The sequence below is a fragment of the Drosophila rhopaloa genome, unplaced genomic scaffold (genome assembly GCF_018152115.1).
Source record: "Drosophila rhopaloa isolate 14029-0021.01 unplaced genomic scaffold, ASM1815211v1 contig_115, whole genome shotgun sequence".
Lineage (NCBI taxonomy): Eukaryota > Metazoa > Arthropoda > Insecta > Diptera > Drosophilidae > Drosophila > Drosophila rhopaloa.
In genome coordinates, this window is record NW_025334990.1 from 7,890,329 (window position 1) to 7,904,619 (window position 14,291).

At 41.7% G+C, this 14,291-nt stretch overlaps 5 protein-coding genes across 9 annotated transcripts; 2 read left to right on the forward strand and 3 right to left on the reverse strand.

Moving 5' to 3' along the window:
- Positions 1-32: 32 nt before the first annotated feature.
- Positions 33-3,056, forward strand: LOC108038914 (sodium/nucleoside cotransporter 2). 2 transcript variants are annotated; one of them, XM_017115801.2, is made up of 6 exons: positions 33-232; positions 291-600; positions 1,417-2,181; positions 2,253-2,574; positions 2,649-2,829; positions 2,889-3,056. In XM_017115801.2, exons 1-6 carry the CDS (start codon positions 82-84, stop codon positions 2,990-2,992), a joined length of 1,833 nt encoding a protein of 610 aa, XP_016971290.2. In that variant the 5' UTR covers positions 33-81; the 3' UTR covers positions 2,993-3,056. The 2 variants fall into 2 exon arrangements, with proteins under 2 accessions (XP_016971290.2, XP_016971289.2); XM_017115800.2 differs by having other exon boundaries at positions 34-232; positions 2,253-2,580.
- On the reverse strand, positions 3,035-5,893 carry LOC108038913. Its single transcript, XM_017115798.2, has 10 exons — positions 5,583-5,893; positions 5,359-5,525; positions 5,181-5,287; positions 4,827-5,041; positions 4,620-4,774; positions 4,457-4,568; positions 4,255-4,402; positions 4,031-4,202; positions 3,675-3,975; positions 3,035-3,619 (listed from the first exon to the last, which is right to left on the reverse strand). The coding sequence occupies exons 1-10, from the start codon at positions 5,832-5,834 to the stop codon at positions 3,035-3,037; spliced, it is 2,214 nt and encodes a 737-aa protein (XP_016971287.2). The 5' UTR covers positions 5,835-5,893.
- A 277-nt stretch (positions 5,894-6,170) lies between these two features.
- On the forward strand, positions 6,171-8,160 carry LOC108038905 (probable ATP-dependent RNA helicase Dbp45A). Its single transcript, XM_017115787.2, has 6 exons — positions 6,171-6,302; positions 6,364-6,905; positions 6,965-7,131; positions 7,223-7,581; positions 7,642-7,795; positions 7,854-8,160. Exons 1-6 carry the CDS (start codon positions 6,227-6,229, stop codon positions 8,134-8,136), a joined length of 1,581 nt encoding a protein of 526 aa, XP_016971276.1. The 5' UTR covers positions 6,171-6,226; the 3' UTR covers positions 8,137-8,160.
- LOC108038906 (NAD kinase 2, mitochondrial) lies at positions 8,134-11,481 on the reverse strand. 4 transcript variants are annotated; one of them, XM_017115790.2, is made up of 6 exons: positions 11,368-11,481; positions 10,249-10,495; positions 9,174-9,402; positions 8,908-9,114; positions 8,446-8,848; positions 8,134-8,382 (listed from the first exon to the last, which is right to left on the reverse strand). In XM_017115790.2, the coding sequence occupies exons 1-6, from the start codon at positions 11,405-11,407 to the stop codon at positions 8,279-8,281; spliced, it is 1,230 nt and encodes a 409-aa protein (XP_016971279.1). In that variant the 5' UTR covers positions 11,408-11,481; the 3' UTR covers positions 8,134-8,278. The 4 variants fall into 4 exon arrangements, with proteins under 4 accessions (XP_016971279.1, XP_016971277.1, XP_016971280.1 ...); XM_017115788.2 differs by having other exon boundaries at positions 9,174-9,414; XM_017115791.2 differs by lacking the exon at positions 11,368-11,481 and adding an exon at positions 10,572-10,661.
- Positions 11,390-13,653, reverse strand: LOC108038907. The gene is made up of 3 exons (XM_017115792.2): positions 13,525-13,653; positions 12,497-13,467; positions 11,390-12,260 (listed from the first exon to the last, which is right to left on the reverse strand). The coding sequence occupies exons 1-3, from the start codon at positions 13,562-13,564 to the stop codon at positions 12,168-12,170; spliced, it is 1,104 nt and encodes a 367-aa protein (XP_016971281.2). The 5' UTR covers positions 13,565-13,653; the 3' UTR covers positions 11,390-12,167.
- Between the last annotated feature and the right edge of the window lie 638 nt (positions 13,654-14,291).

The following is a 14,291-nucleotide window of genomic DNA, read 5'->3' on the forward strand; positions in this document are numbered from 1 at the left end:
CTAGTACTTATAAGAGGGCTATGGGATGCAAGTCATACTTACAGATATATTTAAACACGTTCCACTCTAAATTTACTCACAATGGCTGATACGGATACTCCAGCAGCAGAAGGAGAGGAGAAGCCACCTCCATCGAAGGCGAAACGAATTACCTATTTAGTCCTTCATGTCTTGCTTCACATAATCCTAATATTCTACTTTATTGGAGCAACAGTCGTATATATTTTGTATGGTGGGTATTTTGAACGCTCTTACAAATATGAAACGACCTATTAAAAATGCATATATAGACAAGGATTCCGATGATTGCATTCCACCTGAGAATCCCGCGGAAACGACCGAAACGGTGGAAAACTCAACATTAAGTGAAACCACCACAGAAGTATCAGCCGAAAGATTTCTTGCTGAGAACGAGTTTAAGCCAAATATTCTATGTAACATTAACTGGTGCCATGGATACGGATTTCTCATCTTCATGTTTGTTACATTTTATATATTGTGGCTTTACTACTGGGTATTCAAGCCATATGTAGGCATCAAGCTTTACAATAATTACCTAGAGCCAGCCATAGACTCATGGATTGTGTTTAGTCGCAAGTGGTGAGTTGAAACATGAGTGAAATCTAAACGGCTTAGAAAAGAGTAAGCACACGTTTAGTGAGCTAATAAAGCAAACGAAAGTTTTATATTAGTTCCCTGTTTCGGGAAAAAATCTGTATTTTGAAAAAAACCGTTCAAATAGTTTGTCTTTGGATTTGCTTAAAAATGTTAAATGCCTTTATACGTTTAGGAACAGAGAGAAATATGTTTTTTCCGTTTCCTTTCCGTTTTCGGATATATATAACTCGTGCTTAAAGCCGATCTGGACCTACGGTTCCGAGCTCTGGGGAAACGCAAGCAGCAGCAATATAGAAATTATTCAAAGAGTACAATCAAAGACCCTACGAACAATAACTGGAGCCCCCTGGTACATCCGCAATGCAAACATCCAGAGAGACCTGGATATAAATCCCGTAAAAGAAGAAATTGTTTCCAGAAAAATTAAATATGAAGCCAGATTATCAAATCACCCAAACCTGCTTGCCAGACAACTCAACCGGCTAAGCTATCATTCCCGTCTACAGCGGAATGATTTCCCATCCCTTTTTCAATAACATAAGTTAACGTAACATAGATTAAGATTTGAAAACTTATTGTTAGTCTCTTAAGTAATAGAGAAGATCCAATAAATAAGAATAAAGTATATTAAAAAAAAAAAAAAAAAAAAAAAATTTTCGATCTAGCATGAATAACAGTTGAGGGTTTTAGATTGTATAAGCTACAATAGATTTAGACAGCCGCCAATAAATATGCAATGCTATTTAAGAACTATAAGAGTGCTAAATAAAAATATGTAAATTATTCTTTCAATTATAGGATCGTCTCTGGTGTAATGCTGGCAGTTGTGGTCTCAGTGGTAGTAGCCTACCTCGGTTACGAGTGCCGGAGCGACACGAACAAGGTGATCGGACTGATGGGACCCTTGTGTTTTATCCTGATCGGATTTGCAGTGTCCAAGCATCACAAAAGTGTCCAGTGGCGCATTGTGACACACGGCCTCCTGGGCCAGCTGCTGCTGGGGATTATCTGCCTGCGCGTCGGTTTCGGCAACGCTATATTCCACTGTTTCGGCGAGAAGGTGGTCACCTTTTTGAGCTACGCTCAGTACGGAGCACGCTTTGTGTACGGTGATCGAATCTGCGACGAGTTCGTCTTCGCCTTTGCCATACTGGCAGTGGTGTTCTTCTTCAGCGTGATTTCGAGCATCATGTACTACCTAGGCTGGATGCAGTTCGTCCTGAACTCTTTTGGGTTTTTATTGCAAGCCACGGTGGGCACCACTGTCTGTGAGAGCGTGAATGCAGCGGGAAACGTCTTCCTAAGCATGTCCGAGAGTCCCCTCTTAATCCGACCGTACATCATAATTCTGACCGTTAGCGAGCTACATACAATCTGCACCTCCGGCTATGCTTCAGTGTCGGGAACGGTTTTTGGGGCTTATGTGTACTTTGGCGCCTCGCCCGCCTACCTGATCTCGGCCAGCGTGATGGCTGCTCCCGGCGCCCTGGCCTTCTCAAAGCTGTTCTACCCGGAGACGGAGGAATCAATGACCAGATCTGATAACATTCAAATAGAGAAGTCGTAAGCGTAAATTCCCTTCTTTTAAGATTCCTTGTTATTTTCAATTTTGTAAATTTAATCACCTGGTAAAGGCCGGATTCCTCCATTATGGATGCAGCCGCCAGTGGAGCGGCAGCCGCTCTGTTGATTGTGCTCGGAATCGTGGCGAACATCATTGCCTTTCTGGCCATTGTGTCCTTCCTCAACGCCATAGTTGAATGGACTTTTGAGCTAATCGGGCTGCAGGGCATCACAATGCTTTTCCTGCTCTCCCAGATTTTTGTCCCATTTGTGTTCGTGATGGGTGTACCGTGGTACGACTGTCAAGACATTGCGCTAATCGTGGCCGAGAAATCGCTGATAAATGAGTTCATCGCCTATAAACACCTGGGCGAGTTAATGAACGAGGACAAGGTCGACGTAAATATCTATCTGCCTATATTAGAATTATATATAAGGACAAATTGATAATTTCCGTAATTTTACAGGCGCGGAGTTCTGCTATAGCCACTTTTGCAATTTGCGGCTTTGCCAACCCAGGATCACTGGGCATCCTCATCGCTGCACTAAGTGCAATGGCCCCAAGCCGACGACTAGACATTACCAATGTGGCCATCCGAGCCTATTTTGCTGGCAGTTTCGTCAGCTTTACTTCAGCGTCACTTGCAGGTAGGTTTTGATATATTTTTTAATCTGTTGTGTTTTAACGCAAACAACGGCTTCACCAGGTATTCTGATTCAGGATTATAGTACCCCCCGTTCCGACCTCAATAAATTCATTAGCTTACCCACCGATATGCGACATTTGGATCACATTATGTTGAATATGTAAACTAGTCGGACTCTATATTAGAAGTACATTAAACGGATAAAGTTAAGATCTTGGTAAAATACTACTCAAGTTAGCCAACACTTTTTTGTGAAGATCCCAATCGGCAGCATCAAAATCATCAGTGCTCTGGCTTAATTGAAGAGACCCCTCATAAATGTCAAGTAGGATTTGCTTGGGAGGTATTTCATTCCGCTTACGTTTCAGGCTAGAAACTAAGCACTTGTGTTCCGAATTGCGTGTGTAGCTCGATTTACTGACATCAAATAAACCATCTACTGATGTATCTGAAGTTTTGGGTTTTCCTCGCATAGTCTCAAGTAAAAGCTGAGCATCAGCATCGATTAAGTGGCGTGCACTAAATGCTTTTAGTTGGGCATCATCGCTGACTTTGCAAGCGTCAATAAATCTCTGTCGATGCCAGTTTGTACACCCATTTCCTGAAGCCAGTCCCCGTAATATCAGCAACTGGGTGGGTTTATTAGCAAAAGCCAGCAGCTTAAAGTATGCACTAGTGAAGGTCGTACTGTTGGCAATACTCATCACTTTCTTGGACATGTCTGAAGAACGCTGAAACCACTGGGAACAGTCTGTGTGTCTGTTTTTCACTAAAAGTTCTAGCATAGCAACCTGTTGATAAAGCAGAGGTTATAATTTTAAGTTTTGAAAAGTAACTGATACTAACCATTTCATAGTAGTCCTTAACTTGTGTGGGGGCCGCAGATGAGACATGATCTAAGCGGTTTAACAATTGTATTCCTATTTGTTTATCTTCAGTAATAACTGCCAAGAGGTGACGAAAGTTCCGAATGCTCAAAGCAGGAAGCCCCTGCTTTCCCAGGCAGTGAAAATACTTAAGGAAACGCTGCACATGCCATTGGCTTGGATTTTTTGAAAACATGCAATAAGAGTTGTTGCACTTATTCCAGAACACTATAGCCTGTTCTATATCAATAGGAGTCCAACACTTATTTTCCTCTTTTAGCCTAAAATATATATTTTTTAATTTAATTTAAAAGTTCTCAATATACAATTTCTTACCGAAAACACAACATGAGTATATCAGCACACACTTGGGACGTGATAATATCCTTTTGAAATAAGCCAGCACAAAAATAGCTATGTAGTTCTTTGATGGGGACCAAGTAGAGTAGACTACCAAAAGCATCCATAACTCGTTCATAGCGCTCGGCATTGACAAAGTTTGTGGCATCTATGGGCCCATCAAATCATATACAAAATCGATCATAATTAGGATGCCTTACCTTTAAACAAATATTCAAAGATTTTCTGCAGTGTTTGACATGTTTTTGGGAGAACATCAGCGTCGTCTGTAGATACAGCAGTTACAAAATCTAAGCAAACATCGAAGTAATCCTCTTCTGGTGGGCCAAAAATACTAAATAATAAATACTTAAATATAAACTCGGTTATTAAAAAATGCCTGATATATTGTTTTTATCTTACCTCTTGACATTCTTCGAATGAATAAATCAGCTCATAAAGTTCCATTATATATGGTCTAACATACGTAGATATAAGCTGTTGAATATATTCTTCAGAATAATGTGAAGGCGTACTAAAATTACAAATAGTTGATGCAAATGGTTATGAATGTTTACTAACTTACGTTTCGTCACACATAAATAAATCCATAATACAAACAGCCACATTTCGGTCAACCTGCATTAAACCATTTCTGAAAATCTGCTGCAACATTAAGAAATATGCGCGCATAACTTTCATAAACTCTTTTAACTTTTCCTCGGGAACAGTAAGTAGGCCCTAAAAATTGATATTTGTTTTATCTCTGATTAAAAATCGCTGCAAAACTCACGTTTTTGTAAAGATCCTCCAAGTAACCGAAAACCATTTTGCATAGATGCAAAATCGTTTCCTTAAGCCATTGGGGCATTGGTTCGTCCTTGAGATTAACGCACGACATGTAGTGAACGCACATGTAAGTAATAGTGTCGCTTGATTTGACCGGTAACTCCAGATCCCGAAAGTTATTTCTTGCGGACTCGGCGTGTTGCATTATTGTCTGCATCACTGAATATAGAGAAGTAGGGAAAATTTTTACTTTAATATCTTAAAAGTGGTAAAAAAAACATTTATCGCAAAGAAGACATCAAAAGTAAGAGCCCCATCATGGGTGAAAAATAATTTTAGAAAATACACCTTAACTTACAGGGCGTGATGCGAGGTTGGAATGTTTTTGATTCACTGGTATTCTTCTTTAGCAGGGAAAGCACTTCAAAATGAATACCTACACGAACCTGATGCTCACTTTCTTTGCTGAATGAAATACATAAGAAACAAATACATCTTGTATAAATAGATTCATCTAAACAGGCTTTTACTTTTACCCTTCTTCCTCGAGAAAGTCAATCATGAATAACAGAAGATTGGCAAACCAATGAACGAGACGTTCGCCTGCTTTCAGCAAATGATTCCTGTATGCGGTTAAGAATGCTAGAACCTCGTTGAAAAGTTTTGTTTGATCGCTGTTTACTCCGTAAGAATTGTTTGATACCTGATGATTGGATCTAGAGTCAATTAATATGAGCATAATGTATGTAACAAGACCTACATGAAAAAACCAATCGCACATTGACTTAACCGCTTGGAAGCAGCACACCGATTCATCAAGGTACGCCCTTAATAATTTACTAAACCACAACGTCAAGACTTCTACACGATCGGCGGAATCATTGGCGATACATGCTTTGGAGATATTTACAGCCGAGTCCACGTCGACTAGCAAGATGATATCCTCCTGGTCTATAGCTTGCAGCTCGCTGAAAGATAGGGATATAGCCTGGTTTTCAGATTCCTCGGACATTGTAGCTTTAACTAATGAAGCCAGATCCAAAGACCTCAGTGTGTTTACAAAATGCTCGCGCCAAGACACCTGATAGGGATGTGAAAACCAGTCTATCGTTTGATTGTAGTAGATTTTTGTTATTAAAGTTTTTTACTTATAGATTTATTTATTTTTATTGATGCATGCTTATATAAAACTAGATTACAATAATAGTTGCGTGTCAGCCAATCTTATGTTGGCTTTAAAATGGGTTAATAATGAAAATAAAAAAGCTGAAAAATAATTTTCAATAATAAGCAACCATCGATAGTTGTTAATGCAATCGATTGTAGGCATTTTTCCATCACTAGATCACAGAACTCTCGCACGTTGTTTTCATTTTTTACTTCGGTGTATTTTTATTCACCGAAATGCAACGGAAGGAGGTCAATCCCTTCCAAATCCTGGGCCTGCGTCCTTGGTTGGTGAAGCAGCTGACAAAGTTAGGTAATGTTAAGTCAGACTTTATTTGAACCAAGTAATTGAACCTCATCCTCGACGGTTTTAGGCCTGAAGGGAGCAACTCCTATCCAACAAAACTGCATTCCGGCTATATTGGCTGGTAAGGATTGCATTGGGGCAGCCAAGACTGGATCCGGCAAAACCTTTGCCTTCGCCTTGCCCATTCTAGAGCGGCTGAGCGAGGAGCCAGTGGGCCACTTCGCCCTTGTGCTGACGCCCACGCACGAGTTGGCCTACCAGATATCCGAGCAGTTCCTGGTGGCCGGACAGGCGATGGGAGTGCGAGTATGCGTCGTTTCCGGTGGTACCGACCAGATGATCGAAAGCCAGAAGCTGATGCAGCGGCCACACATCGTGGTGGCCATGCCCGGACGCTTAGCAGACCACCTCACCGGCTGCGATACGTTCTCCTTCGACAATCTCAAGTACCTGGTTGTGGACGAGGCGGATCGCATGCTAAACGGCGACTTTGACGAGAGCCTGGCTATAATCGAAAGGTGTCTGCCCAAGACTAGGCAGAATCTCTTCTTCTCCGCCACCATGAAGGACTTCATGAAGGAGTCTAGCATATTTCCCATTGCCAGTGATGTGAGTTTGTTTAATATGCTAATGCGAGCTTCTGTTAAATGGTTTTCTTCCGTGTTTAGTGCCTCGAGTGGTCGCAGGATTCCGATGTGGCCACTGTGGACACTCTGGACCAACGTTATCTGCTGTGCGCCGACTACGATAGGGACATGGTTTTGATCGAGTCACTTAGAAAGTACCGCGAGGAGAACGAAAACGCCAATGTAATGATTTTCACCAACACAAAAAAGTAAGTGAAACCTAATAGATAAGATCTAAATTACTATAGATTTGAATATTAATTTATTGAATTATTTAAATCTAATCTAAACTATTTTTAGATACTGCCAGCTGCTTTCGATGACGCTAAAGAACATGGATATTGACAATGTTTGCTTGCATGGCTTTATGCGGCAAAAGGAGCGCGTAGCTGCCCTAAGTCGTTTTAAGTCCAACCACATTCGCACACTGATTGCTACCGATGTGGCTGCCAGGGGTCTGGACATACCTAGTGTCCAGCTGGTTATGAATCACATGCTTCCTCGGACGCCCAAGGAGTACATCCATCGTGTGGGCAGGACAGCGAGGGCGGGACGAAAAGGCATGTCCATTTCCATATTCCGTTTTCCGCGGGATTTGGAGCTCTTGGGCGCCATCGAAGAGGAGATCAACACAAAGCTTACCGAGCATCCAATCGATCGTACGCTTCTAATAAACACAAAAATATAGCTTTATTTAAATTAACATTCAAATATTTTAGAGCGCATGGTGGAGCGAATTTTCATGCAAGTGAATGTAACACGCCGTGAGTCTGAGATGCTGTTGGACAATAACGATTTCGATGAACGGGCCCAGAACTACAGACGCAAAACGTGGATAATGGAGGGCAAGGATCCAGACCAAATGGAAGCGCTGTAAGTAGTCGAAATCATTTTACAATAAACGTTTTCCTAACTTTAATTTAAACTTCAGCTACCGCAAAAAGCAGAAAGATAAGCTGAAGGAGATTCGTCGGAAAAGGAAACTGCAGCAGGAAGAGTCCGCAGCTAGCGAGGAAGGCAAGGCTCTCCTTCAAGACGAACGCTTTAAATCTGTGGACAGTTCTCGATTTGAAAAAAAAGGAAAAGGACGAAGTCGAGGCCCCAAGGAAGGAGCCGACCAGAAGCCATTGAAAAGGCTCAAAAATGGAAAGCCCGCCCAAGTCCAAAAGGGCAAACAAAATATCCAAAAATCAAAAAGAAAAGTTAAAGCGTGATGTTTAAATATATGTTTATATAATAACAAAATAACTTTTGAGCTTACACTGCTAAGTAGTCGCAAAATGCATACTTAAATAATTTCAAAAATTCAGACATGCTAGGGCTAAATAACCAGGCACTTGGGAGGCATCACTGGATTCAGTCTAAAGCGATTGTCAGGAGGGCATCCTCGGGATGGACCTCCAGCAAAACCTTGGCGCCATCGTTGAAGGGGTACGAAATGCTGCCATCTATAACCAGGTCTGGGGAAAGTAATTATTTGCAGGATTACATTTTGTTTTATATCTGGACTTTTAGTTACTTACTGGCATCGATGCAATGCGATTTGACGAACACCGTCTGCACAAAATCGCGCTCTTTGAAGGTCTTTGGCGAGGGCCACACGCCCACACAGATCTGCTCCCGGATGGAGTAGCAGAGACGCGGGTCGTCCGGCGCAAAGAGCAGCCCCTGGTTGTAACGCTGAGCGATCTCCTCCGCATTCTGGCGTAGCATCATCACGTCTTTCGAACTACTATTGGGAAGCGATCGCAGCAGGTCGTCCACATCTCGGCTAGTGATGCGATTAATGCTGGTGTGCCAGGATGTTGAGCCCGTGCCCGTGCTGACACACAGTCCAGAGCACTTGGTCTTGTTCACAACGTCCTGGTGGTCCAGCACCAGCTGCAAGTGGGACACTCGGGCTGAGAGATGTTCCCCGATAAATACCTGTACAGTAGAATTATGTTATTTATGGACCTGGAGAAATGAATACTTCATTGTCATACCTCATTAAGAGCCAAGTACGGAAGAATTCGTTTCATTTTGGCTTTATACTTGGAAGCCATGTCCTGGTCCAGCATTTCGGGTGCAGTCGTGACCTGCTCCATCTTGACCTCTGTGTGGCGGAAGAGGTCTGTCGACTCCGGGATCTTACCATTGCTGCCCAACATCGTCGTTCGTACCCTCGAGCGATGCATCCACTTAAAGTCGCCCTGTCAAGGATTGATAGTTTAATATAAACAAAGGGGAGAATGCCAATTCCAGGACTTACGCTCTTGATGCGGGATACGGCATCGGCGGGATTGTCCGAGTAGTGCTTGGGCAGCATAAGTCGACCCTCCGAGCGGAGCGGATCCGAGTTGAAGCCCACGATCGGTGTTTTCTGCTGGCTGAGCGCGAAGAGCGGACTGGCGCGTCCGGCGGAGAGAAGGAAGGTACCGTCGCCACCTACCGGTACGATGACGTCCGCCCAGCTCATGACGTCCTTGCTCAACGAGCTTCTAAATTCAAGTCTGCTCGTTTAGTAAAGTCAACACACAAGGCGAGGGCCGCATGGGAGACACGAAGTGTGTGGATGGTGGAGATCAATTGTAGCGGGTAGTAGTCACGAATCGAAGATACATATAAAGTATAGTATGTGACGAGGTGACGAGACACACAGCACAACATTGGGAGCAGTGATTGGAGGGCATTAGGTAGTGAGATCTGGGAGCATATCTACATGGGCGCCTTATTAAGTACTGACATTCTTACTTAAGCACAAAAATTTATATGTGTTAAACTCAATTCTATTTTATGACTTTGGAGGTAGATGTTCCGATATATCCTATCACACATAAATTAGAAAAAGTATTGTGGCGATACTAATGTTATGTTATTTGTAAAATAAACGTGAATTAAACATTTTTGAAAATGTTTTTTATAACTTTTCATATAGATTTATAAAATAAATATTGTAATAGGTTTATAAGGTCGATCCAAATTTTTATGCAAATTTAAGGGTCCCACTTTCTCTCTAATACGATTCGCTTTATTGTAATTAAAATCTGCGCATTGGCTTTAATGATTATCACTCATACGTAGTGTTGCCTTTGGCCAAATAATTTATTCTGGTATTTCGTGTCGTACTTTTCGATATGTTGAGACCATTGTGAAACAAATAAAACTTAAATTAACACTTGTTGGTTTTAGAACAAATTTACAAGTTTAAATCTACAATCCTTAACGGTAAGCAAAAGATACTAGTTTATATACCACTCTAATCTACATATGTACCAATAATCTCAACCAGGTAAACCCATTCCGATCACTGATTATGAGGACGAAGTGGGTATGAATGTACGCACCTGCTGGATAGCTTCACCTCGCAGCCCACGTCCTGGAAGCTCTGCACGACCCGTCGCTCGAAATCCTTGTGAACCTTGTGCAGATAAAGGACCATCTCCACATCGGTTCCCCGGTCGCGTAGCTTCTGCTGCAACTGATCTTGCGACAGCTCCGGGTGACGCAGTTGCTCGAACTCATAGCGGGACAACTTGGTGACTACCAAGGCCCGCTTAAGCTTGAAATTGGCTGGCGTGAATTTGGCGTATTCTATAAAACGGGTAAATGGGAAAGGATGACCATGTTAGTCCAATCTTTGAGGTGCCCCCGGTGGCAGGAAATTTACTCAACCCCTCTGGCACAATCTTTCCGGCACTCACGAGCATCCTGCGCCCCAAAACCAAAACCCAACAAACTTATTTCGATTAGAATCTCCCAGAACAGCTGATGAGTCACACAGTCAGCTACGAAAGTATTTCCCCAAAATAATTTTAAGTTCATTATAAAGTATTAAGGCATCTAATCTACCATACACACATATTATCATCGTTAGCGGATCGGAATTTCCATCTACGAACAGAACCAATTGAATACAATACAATTTATAGGTTACCCTTTTTTTTTTGTTCAATTATTGAAGATTCAATCAATAAGATAAGGTAATGGCACTTCTCAAATTCCTTTTATTATGGTGCTCAAAACATTCACATACATGCATAGATTTCACTTTCGTTTCTGTCTGTTGATTAGTGGCATTTATTCGTAAAAAATTAATTTTAATTTATAAAGGCCTATTAGGGACAGCAATACATAATTTAGTATCAAACAACAAGCTTTCGGTACACAGGGCTATATTTTATTTGAATATATCTACTTCTACCCAAGTTTAGTTCCCAACAGGGAAAGTTCATCGTGACAAAGAATTTTGTGAAAAAAAGTGTTTACTGATAATCTTCGGCTTGGTCAGAGTCAGATGCGATTATAGCCTGCCAAGGCGAGCCTACGAGCTGGTGATATAGTATTATGTTTATTTCAGCACATGCCAAAAGCTGATAATAAAGGCGGCAACAAAAACACAGATAGCTGATGCGTGTAATACTGAAATTGCGCCATTTCAGCTCCAAAACCGCGATTATCCTTACCTTTGGAAAATTGTTGGAGCAACTGCTTCGATTTCAACATGCTGGGCACTGGCGAGGACGAACAACTAACATTTAGTGTACTGATTTAAGTTTATTTGGTATTCTTTGCGGTAAATCGTTAAACTGAGTTCGATACCGCTACAAAAACTACGCTCTACAAGTTACTAAATGAAATAAATCGATGGATCTTTGTTCTGTTGGCTGCACCTGTCAGCTTTTGACCAAAAACAAAATAACAAATTAAGATGCCGTTCTACATTCGACAAAGCACAATACATAGGTAGGTTGAGGTTAATGTTAAGCACTATGCGGAGTTACGATCACTGCTCACTATCCCGCTATCCGTTCCCGCTGATCATTTTCACGTCCGCGCTCCGGCTGTTTTGCTGATTAACTGATTGATTATTACTCTATTCCTCTTCGGCACATCGCTTATGTATGAAAATTCGCCTTCGCTGTAAATTTATCGCCGTTTGTTTCTATTTTCGTCCGCTTTCGCTTCTCACATCTCGCCCGTCTGTGTGTACTTCTTGTTGTGCATTGCTGATAAGCGGGCCAGCCTGTTCTTATCAGCCGAAATATGTATTGTATATAAAAAAAACCTCCGCCGACGTTGACGTCTGTTCACTCGCTGTCATTCACTGGACCTCATCGAAATCTTCTTCTTGCTCTGCACCGGCTAACAATTCGCACAGAAACTGCCCGCCAATCCTAACTAATTCAAATTTTAAACATAATGTGGCTGGTAAAAAGTAACTTATTATAGATGGGCTCTCTAAGTCTAACTTGCTGTCGGTTTTCTAGTTGAAGCGCATCTGCTGGTACTGCCCGTCCATTCCCGGCATGGCGTCACTTCGGGGCTGCTCTCCTGGCCCATTCATCCAGTCGATGTTCTGAAATAAGTAATAATTATCATTAGATAAATATTAAAATTAAAAACTTAAATGGCCTTGGATTTTCTTAATTCAACTTGTTTTTGATACATCATTTGTAAAACGGCATTATACAGATAATTAAAGGTCTTTAGACCAATATTTTTAGATCCGTAGTTTTCCATTTTTTTACATTTCCAAGTTACATAGGCAATGTCGCAAAATTCAAGACGAGCTAAATAAAATTTTGGCATTACCTGAAAAAAATCAGAGGATGCACCTTGCTCGGTCTTCTGGGCCACACTCTTGAGTAAGAGCAGCACGTTACGGGCCATTTTGCTGACTTTCATACTCTCGGAATCATTCGCGGTGTCCAGGTTTGACTTCAGAAAACTGTTATCTTGTGGGACTCCGGAAATTAAATCGTTCAATGAGGTGTGCGGCAATCCGGAAATGGTTTCACAGCCCAAACGATTCTTGACACGATTATCTGGAATATTGGACACTGAATCGATCAGCGAGGTGATTGAGCTGGGTCCGGCCCAGTCGTTGGATTCGAATCCCATGGTGTTGGTGGTGGTATGCAGGTCACTGGGGTCCTGGTGGGAATATTGGAAATGATTGTTTATGTTTGTTAGTACGTCGCCTGGCTGCTTGGCATAGGCTGTTGTTGTTGATTGGCTACTGAAGGCATTGTAGGCGGTGCGCATGCGCTGCTCCATGGCGCTCTGCGCCTGCTGCTGTCCGCGATGGAAGCTGTTGCGATTTTGGATGTGGTTAAGATTGCGCCTGTGGTTGTTATTATCCCGAAAACGGGAGCTATTTCTCAGATCCAAACGCGACTTAACATTGCCACGTGTCTGGTCATTTGGCACCAGAGGAGCTGCTCCTGCTGGCCGGTTCACATTGTTGCCGTATATGCGCCACTGAGCGGAGCTTTGATAGAGTTCTAGATTCGGTGAGACCTCTTCCTCCCAATTCATCTTGAAGTCGTTCATCTCAAAGTTCAGATCGGCATCAAACTCTTTGACACCTTCTTCCTGGTAGTTCCTCTCCAGCTCGGCGCCCAGGAAATCCTCATTATCATCTTCGTCATCGTCATCTTCACCCACTTCCTTGTATGATCGCAAGTGCCCAGCCTGGCGTTTGTTTTTCTTTGAAATGGGTTTAGTGGAGTACCGGGGCGGAACTTTTGGTTTTGGTATTACGCATTGTTGGTAGTATTCATCTGTCGGATCAAAAATTAAGGTTTTCAAGATGGAATGGGGAAGTCACCAATACAGACCCAAAGGCAACATGGCTGCGGACGCATTGAAATCCGTCATTTTGAGTTTTTCCACCTGCGGTTAAGACTGAAATATAGAAATATTTAACACAAAAAGCTTAGTGCGGCGTCGGTGTGCCAGAAAAACAGTTAGAACGGTCGCGCTCGCAGAGGTGCAATCCAATTTATCGAACAACTGAAATCGATATCAGGAGTGGTCTGTTTACCAACATTGGAAATAATTTACATAAATACATATCGTTAAAATTTATTAGCTGTTAATATTAAATAAAAAGTAATCAATGAGTCAAATAATATTTATTTTGCAATTAAAAATTCAGCTTACGTAAAAAGGTCAATTTTAATAAAGGGCTTTTTTAAAAGACGTTGCTGCTTTTGCAAACGAAGATATTGACCATTTTGAACACAGATGCACACATGGTTTTTGAAAGTTTGTCAGACATATCATGTCAAAACTAAAATGTTCAACATGAAGTTTAGTCATATTTAATATTTTTATTACCTATTGATATTACCTAGTGACATTAATTAAGGTTATATATTAAATGCGATATAAATTCGAATTAAATAACTTAATATATATAAGATCTAAATATATTCCAGGAGTCCCCCTTTGATTTTGCAGTATTTATGACGGTGATCTGGCATCACTGGTGTCCCCAGTCAGTGAACAAAAAACACAGTCGAACTCGACTGTTTCCCAAGAAAAACCTAATCTTGCCATTTGCCATCTAACGCAGGACAAATACTCCAAAACTTTGTAGATT

Bases quoted from the DNA above. Each gene is read 5' to 3' on its own strand.
- LOC108038914 (XM_017115800.2), top strand. From the start codon at position 82: ATGGCTGATACGGATACTCCAGCAGCAGAAGGAGAGGAGAAGCCACCT. The intron at 2,182-2,252 runs GTAAGCGTAAAT...CACCTGGTAAAG, and splicing joins AACATTCAAATAGAGAAGTC to GCCGGATTCCTCCATTATGG. The intron at 2,830-2,888 runs GTAGGTTTTGAT...CGGCTTCACCAG, and splicing joins TACTTCAGCGTCACTTGCAG to GTATTCTGATTCAGGATTAT.
- LOC108038913 (XM_017115798.2), bottom strand. From the start codon at position 5,834: ATGTCCGAGGAATCTGAAAACCAGGCTATATCCCTATCTTTCAGCGAG. The intron at 4,775-4,826 runs GTGAGTTTTGCA...ATCAATTTTTAG, and splicing joins TGGAGGATCTTTACAAAAAC to GGCCTACTTACTGTTCCCGA. The intron at 4,203-4,254 runs GTAAGGCATCCT...ATGGGCCCATAG, and splicing joins CTTTGAATATTTGTTTAAAG to ATGCCACAAACTTTGTCAAT.
- LOC108038905 (XM_017115787.2), top strand. From the start codon at position 6,227: ATGCAACGGAAGGAGGTCAATCCCTTCCAAATCCTGGGCCTGCGTCCT. The intron at 6,303-6,363 runs GTAATGTTAAGT...CGACGGTTTTAG, and splicing joins GAAGCAGCTGACAAAGTTAG to GCCTGAAGGGAGCAACTCCT. The intron at 7,132-7,222 runs GTAAGTGAAACC...AACTATTTTTAG, and splicing joins ATTTTCACCAACACAAAAAA to ATACTGCCAGCTGCTTTCGA.
- LOC108038906 (XM_017115788.2), bottom strand. From the start codon at position 11,407: ATGTTGAAATCGAAGCAGTTGCTCCAACAATTTTCCAAAG. The intron at 10,496-11,367 runs GTAAGGATAATC...CCCGTTTTATAG, and splicing joins GCTCCAACAATTTTCCAAAG to AATACGCCAAATTCACGCCA. The intron at 9,415-10,248 runs GTGCGTACATTC...CTAAACGAGCAG, and splicing joins GAGGTGAAGCTATCCAGCAG to ACTTGAATTTAGAAGCTCGT.
- LOC108038907 (XM_017115792.2), bottom strand. From the start codon at position 13,564: ATGACGGATTTCAATGCGTCCGCAGCCATGTTGCCTTTGG. The intron at 13,468-13,524 runs GTCTGTATTGGT...TTGATCCGACAG, and splicing joins CGCAGCCATGTTGCCTTTGG to ATGAATACTACCAACAATGC. The intron at 12,261-12,496 runs GTAATGCCAAAA...TACTTATTTCAG, and splicing joins CATCCTCTGATTTTTTTCAG to AACATCGACTGGATGAATGG.